The sequence below is a fragment of the Macrobrachium nipponense genome, chromosome 13 (genome assembly GCF_015104395.2).
Source record: "Macrobrachium nipponense isolate FS-2020 chromosome 13, ASM1510439v2, whole genome shotgun sequence".
NCBI lineage: Eukaryota > Metazoa > Arthropoda > Malacostraca > Decapoda > Palaemonidae > Macrobrachium > Macrobrachium nipponense.
Genome location: NC_087206.1, coordinates 48,073,780 through 48,081,397, shown reverse-complemented (window position 1 = coordinate 48,081,397; position 7,618 = coordinate 48,073,780). Strand labels below are relative to the sequence as shown.

General features: G+C 36.2%; 1 protein-coding gene across 1 annotated transcript in view; it reads right to left on the bottom strand.

The window, feature by feature from the left end:
* The window catches only part of LOC135225784 (uncharacterized), a 94,320-nt gene that overhangs the window by 6,457 nt on the left and 80,245 nt on the right, over positions 1-7,618 (bottom strand). The window contains 4 exon segments of the mRNA XM_064265258.1: positions 419-538; positions 1,580-1,831; positions 2,179-2,302; positions 2,791-2,916. Coding sequence (XP_064121328.1) covers positions 419-538; positions 1,580-1,831; positions 2,179-2,302; positions 2,791-2,916 — 622 coding nt within the window.

Here is a 7,618-nt window from a genome sequence, read left to right as displayed (position 1 = left end):
GCGGTACAGAGATGTCAATGTTAAGACTTCACAACACCCAGAAAATCAATAGAATAATTGCTTCTAAGTTACATCTCTCAAAATTGTCACAAAACACTGTTCAAGACCCTAGTGAAGCTGGGTACATTGCAAAACTCTTGAATTATGCAAAAGGGTCAGCTTTACTAGAATTTGTGCTCAGTAGGTATCATTGCTAGGTTTTCAAAATAGCACATCACTTTCCTATCAGACCTTGGAACAAAAATATTCCTTAAACAACACTTCATGTTGAAATGTTTATTTGATAACCTTTATCAAGTCCTGCAGAATTAGCTATCATACCAGTTTTTTTATTGTTGCATATTTGCAAGATTTCTCACAGCGCCTAAATCAACCAAGTGCATGGGACCAATATACTATAACAGAATTCTGGCATTACCTTCCTGACGCGATCTACTTCTAAAGCCATAGCCAAGAGCTGATCTGCTTCCGTGGGAGTCTTGTGGTCTGGCCAAGTAGTGTACCAGAAATGCAAAGTCTCGTGGGTAACATCGCCGCGCTGTTCACAGATAAAAAGAATAAGCAAATTATTAAAAAAAGAAAATTTTCCATTTAGCAAGAGATTCAACATCATTATTCTTTCGATCGTATATGAATTATAATGAGGCTGTTCCTTCGAGAATAGGACACGAAAACAAATAATTCGCCCTTTTATGATACGTAATAAAAGACCTAAGGCTAAATTATTTTTTGAAAGATATTTTTTTGGGCATATGAAATAGTTTAATAATTTAATAATCGACATATACCGAGAATATTATACATAAGATTTGTTCAAGGTGATTAATTGTTAAATGTGATAACGATGATTCACTGAAGCTGTCCTTACGCCAACAAGATAGCTTTTGAAAGGATGGGCACTTTTACAACTAAGGGTTTAAAAAAAATTAAGTTATATGACATATAGACCTGAAAATTCTTAGATATTTAAGGAACTGGGGTATAAATTTCGTGGGAGACAGTTTGTACGGAAAAAATTTGTCATGTGTGAAAAGCTTCAATCTCGAAAGACAGAAAACAAAGAGATTTATTGCTCCCGTGCCTGCAACATAAGATATACCTATTGGCATATTTTTACCAAAACATAGTTATTCATTTGCAAGAGCTACTTGAGACAGAAGCTACTGGGAAAATTATTTGATACTTAATACTAGGTACCTTAATGAAATGGAATGGCGTTTCATTTATTTGAGATTGCATCCATATGTTATAATGTCTGCAGTTTGAAATGTGGAATTTTCATTTCATTTAGGAGAAATTGTAGAAAATAAGCAATACTAGAAGCAACTCTGGCTCTGAAAAATGACCATCATACTGTTGTGAGTAGTTACAGTTCTAAGGGTTACAACCCTTTATTTATAGTAATGAAGTAAAACACGTTACATGAATGGTCATAAGCAACTTGGGGTTTCATGCAAGAATACATACATTGTGATAATCAAAATAAATCCTTATATTGGCCGGGAAAACCATGCAAATGCACGAGTTGCTAGTATGCTCTGTGGAAAAGGATATTTTGACAAACAACACACGCACATACCTGGAGTAACATTTGCCGTATAGTGTATCCATTCTTGTGTATGAGTTGCTTCACTGTCACTGTGATGTCGCCGTAGGTGGCACTAAGTGTTGGTATGTAGGGTTCACACTTGACTCTTCTCTTCTCCTTGAGTCGAGTGATCATAACAACAGCCGGAGCCTTTTCTTGCATCACTAGAGTCCAGAGGTCAACTACTGTGTGTGCCAAAGGGCCTTGTGTCACTATGTATGCCTTCTCTTCCCCATCATAGCCCTGATAACATGAGGTGTTCTTTAATTTCAAAGGGGAACTGATTTAACCTAACTCGAAAGTAGACATTTTTCATGTGGGAAATGGGTCTGAACTTTCATTCAAAGACTGACTAATAAGAAGACATAATCATGTAGTTTCTAGGTTTTCGCCTTGTGTTTGGTTCTGCACTCTTACAATGTTGGGTTCTGTCATCACAGGGAATGATATGGCAAACTATATACATTGTACTTGTTATATTAGCAATTAGAAAAGAGGACAATTGCGCCATGCCCTATAATAGTCTATTAGAAAATGTAAGTGCTTATAGAGCAAATTGCACAAAGTGAAATCGTTTATATTAATCTTACCCGGACATAATTAGCGTTTATGTAGTCATTCGTTGGGTCCTCACTATTCAGATGGACGCGTGTAGCTTCATTGGGAAGCACAGTTCTGTACCTATTTTTAGCTCCAGAACCAGGAACGTCACACCTAAGAAATGGTCATGAAATCGGTATAGTAAATATACTAGGTGTCTTACAGTAATAGGCTGTTCTATTAGATGTAGTCAAGTGAAGAAAGAGAGGGAAGGAGCTGTCAAACGGAAAAGAGAATAATATCAAATTTACGCAGTTTTGTTGTATAAAAGTTAACTTCAAGATGTAATGAGTTTAATTCTAATTCTAGGTTTAATTCTAAGACCATCTGCAGAAAAAGATAAACACTTCACACAAATTTGGCCTATATAATGGTACCCATATCAAAAGAGTAAGGTATATGAAACCTCTCTAACTTATATTTTGAATCTGCATCAAGCATTAAGAATGAAGAAGAACTGAGGGAATCCAACTATGAAGGAAACTAAAGTGAAGTACATCCAGCAGCCCTCAGTATTGTTGCTGGCTCCTGCATCCTACATATCTGTTTCCTTGTTCTTTTCACAATAAAGTTCTTATTGTGATGGGGATTAGAGTACTCACTTGTCAGGATGATTCAAGGGCACCTCCCAGAACTCTGCATGAAGAGCTCTTGTATTACGAAGGCAATTGCGAAGCTGTCGGCGGCTCATTCTGTTCCCTGCGGTCATCAAGAACTCCTCCGGAGTACTGGAAGATTTGAGATGTTTGAAATACACAAGTAAATATAATAATACTCCTCTCACCTACTCGATTTTATAAGAAGTTTTTCTTGGCATTATGTTTTTATGAGTGTTGCAATTAATAAGATGCCACCTAATCTTTTCTGTAAAGTCTCTATAGTCTTCGGTAATTTGACCTGTCTCTGTATCATCACACAGGATGAGTAGTTCATCATTTTGGACATAACATAAGCAAACGGAAAATTTATCATAAAACTTATCTGTAACAAAATCTATCAACTTAATTTTTGTGCAACACTTGTAAGATATATTATTCCCACTGCAACATTTCTGCACCGTCAGTAACTGCTCGTAACTGAATATTATAAAGCTATCTTTTCATTCAATATTCAGCTTTTAATCAACTGGAGCAAACACATTCCTTGTAAACATTTAGAGGTGCAAGGAAATCTACACTTCATAATCTCAAGAAATTTGAATTCTGTTGAAATGATCACTAGAATTATATCAATTATATCTATTCAATTAATAAAGGGCATCATTGTCTCCATGCATGTACATGCACACGCATTATATACTATGTGCGTGCGAATTTCAACATTAAACTGTTTCTCTCGACAGGGATGGGTCCTAAGAAAAAAGACCGTATTATTACCACATTCATACTTTATTTGCTGAATCATGGGTGAACCCCTCCCCCACCCTTTTGCGGAAGCTTCCAGGACATCAGCCCATTCATCCACTTACAAAGAAAACTCCAAACATGTCGGTGACCCTGGCTGTGGCGCTTTTCACTTCTATCTCATCCATCCACCTTCCCCCTCTCCCTCCCCGCCTTTTCGCTACCCTTTGCATTTCCTAGATCCCCAAACCTTTCCTGCTTCATCTACCAGCACTATGTAGTTCCTCTGAATAATACTCTATTTTCAACAACCTATCAACTCCATTCTTTCCACATAACCAAAACATCTCAAAACACTGATTCTGCCTTTCTCTTACATTGACCTTATTGCCACTACTATACTAATTACCACATTTTCCCCTCTTGCTATAATTTCAGTCTTGCAAATACTAGGTGAATAATCTCTCTCAATAGCTTCAATCATTTGCATTCAAGACCAACATTTTACTTCCATAAAGGAAAGCTGGTTCAACAAACCCTTCAAACGCTCCACAGATACTCCGTTGGCTTCCTAGATCTTGCGGATGCATCCTACTACTTTTATTCTTCGCCTGCTTTGTGACTCACCTTTTCTTTTGTCCTCGTATCACCTATGACATTTACTTCCAAAAGCCTGCTAGAATTAGTCACTTACATTTTTCCACAATCTATTCCAAAAATCATTGCCCTATCCTTAAGTTCCATTTACCCTAATTATCTTACTTTTACATTTACTTTAAATCTTCTCCTCGTGCAAGCACTTAAAAATCATTTCTCAGGTTTTCACAGTAAGTGCATTATATCCAAATATCAGCTTAATGCCACTCCATTTATCACCCATTTTCTTATCCTGCAACTTTCATCAATGCCTAATGTCCTTTTTCTGACTTCTTGCATTACTCATTCACAAAGATCCTAACCATTTATAAAATTATAACATAGTCTTGTCTCCAAACTACTTTTATAGCTACTTTTATACCTAACCAGTCACTTCCATCTATGCAATTTAAGGTATGATTTGCTTTCAGAAACTGATTGGTTCAAAGATTACATAGGTTTCAAAAATATTCGAAATGCCTTAACTAGTCTGGTGTATCCAGATATGCTACTATAGTATGTAATGCAATGCTCACGATGTTCAAGAACAGGATTTCCAGGTGCGAGATAATGTGCTAATCTTCTTGGCCATGCCTGTGGCACCTCTTTCAGAAATGTATCACAACTCATCAAATTGTTAGGAAACTCAGTAAGCTGGATTATGTGGTCCAAGCACCTAGTGAAAACATGACAAAACCCTTATATGATGAGAATGAACACTGATGCCATTAGCACTGATCTGGAACCAGGCTAAATTGCTACAACCAGAAACATGCTGCTCAAGAATGGAGATAAAGGGAAGTGCCAGAGACAGAAAGAGTAGAAGGAGAAGTGGAAAGGCAATAAGGAGTGGGCAGGAGAGGTGAAAAATGTTATCCTTTGGCAAGATAGAAAACACAAAGCTTTCAAGTGAACCCCTTTTGAGGCAAGATCAAATGACTGAAACCTGCAGAATTTTCCATCCAAACTTAGTCTGCTTACAGAACGACAACAGCATGACATCCATGTCCAATTTGCCAAGCTAATACCCGATGTTCCTGGCCGGATAAAACCATTCATGCGTAGCATATTATGTGGGATAGGCATTGCTTATCTGACAACATAGAAAGTGGGAACTACTGCAACAGGAGATTGTCTGCTGGAGCATGGGATGATATTTCCCAATTCCTCACAGTGGAGCTTACCTTGCATGCTTGGAGGAATGCCTGGTGGAAAAATTCATTCTAAACAGTTTACATAAACTTTAGTAAAGTAACAGCTAGATTTCTTCCCCCTGCCAAGGATCGACAACTGCGCTAACACCATTGGAAACTTATATCACTAAGTACAACTTCCTCTCATGGGTTCCTCTCCTGGATCGAATCTGTAGAATATGTGTCTTTGTGACTTCCTAAGAACTATTCTAGTACAATGTAATGCCTTCGGCACGAAGAATGCAGCAGTCACTTTCCAGCACATGATCAATTGGTTTGTGTAATTGGAGTAGTGGTTAATGTGGATGATACAACTTAAAGTAACATTTGGCGGAAAGTCCTGCAGTTCCGCATCCCACTGTCATACTGTACTCTGTGCAGCTTCATTAGTATTGAAGGATATTACTGAAAATTTTGAACAAATTGTCACCTTGGCATCACCTTTGACTGACCTTTTAAGGACAATTCATAGATGTATGTGGTCCACTTGGTACCAAAATATTTGAAACATTGAAGAAATCATTAAGCATATTACCTATGCATTATTAAAGCACCCAACTTTAACGAAATATTCAAAATTCCTGCAGATACAAACAATCATGGGGTTGGTGTTGTCTTATTGCAAAAAGACAACCATGGTATATACTGAGCAAGCTGTATATACGGCTCTGCCTGTAGCATACTTTTCAAAGAAGCACCAACATAATTATGCCTGTATAGAAAAGGAAGTGTTAGCATTAACTTTTGCAGTTGGACTTTTGCAGGCTTTATTCAAGGTAATAAAACAGTACACTGATTACATCCCCATTCTTTTCCTTGATTGAATGCAAAATAATAACATGTAGTTATTAAACTGATTCTTGTGTTTGCAAGAATTCGACCTCAGCATTCAGCATGTACCAGATGCACACAAAAGTCTGGCATATAAACTCAAAAGCTAAGTTATTGGTGTTCAGGAAACCATTACCCCATAGCCAACCAACATGTTTAAGAGTTTAAGGGACGTATTTTTAAACTGACATCTTTGACAGAGACACTGTTCATGGCTAAAATGGTATTATTGTGCCGCGAAACAGGTCTTCGCGGCGAAGACGAAGGTGATCGGAACATGAAAATTATCGGAAACGAAAAGGAAGTCTTGACCACCACTTCACAAACCTCTTCATATATTTTTTGTAAAATTAAAAGAGAACTGCATAACTAATGTAAGTATTAGAACGTATAACTATCGGGTGTATATAAACTTCAGAACTGTAACAGAACCATCTTTCACCTCCTCTTGGATTATATTATAATCAGCACAACGCATTTTAGTTCGGCTAAACAACCATTGCAAAATGAAGATGAAAAGAACCACAGATTAACGAACTTTTCGAAACTATATCCAACCAATCAGCTTCAAGGAAAAAATGGTCGTGATGTAATCAGTAGGCTAGCTTAGCTGTAAAGGCAGCTGATCTCTGCTGTAGTAATTGTATTGATGCACAAAATAATTGTGTAAGTGATACAGTTCATATATATATATATATAATATATATATATATATATATATATTTTATAAAATTAATGTATGTATGTAATGTATGTATAATTAATATATATTATATATATATATATACCATTCTAATATAAAAATGTTTATATATATATATATGTCTTTATAATATATATATATGATATTATATATATATATATATATTATATATAATCATGTATATTATATATATATGTATGTTATATCTATATATATATATATAATATAATATATATATATATATATATATATATATATATATATTTATATACAGGGTGTTTCGAAATTAGAGGCCCCCCTCTACAGCATAAACTAAAATTGATATGGACATAAGCAAAAGTAATTCAGAACAGGTATTTATTCAAGTTCCTCTCTGAGCATTTAATATTTTGCGTGGCCTCCATATGCCTGTACCATAGCCTGCATTCTTGATGGGTATGATTTCAGCAAATCACAAAAAAGCTGAGACTTAAACTCCATTTCCCTGAGCACTTCGGTCACCTCTCTTCACAGGTCGTCGAGGCTTGGTATACCATCGTAGTTCACTGTGCACACTTCAACACGATCCTTTAAGATACTACCAATGTTTTCACACACACATTAAGGTAAGGGGAGCTATCTGGAAATTCACTTAACGAGAAGAAATCGATACCATTGTTTCGAAGCAGATCCTGTGTTTGAAGAGCCTTGAAACATGCTGCCTTATCATGCAAAAATGTGACTT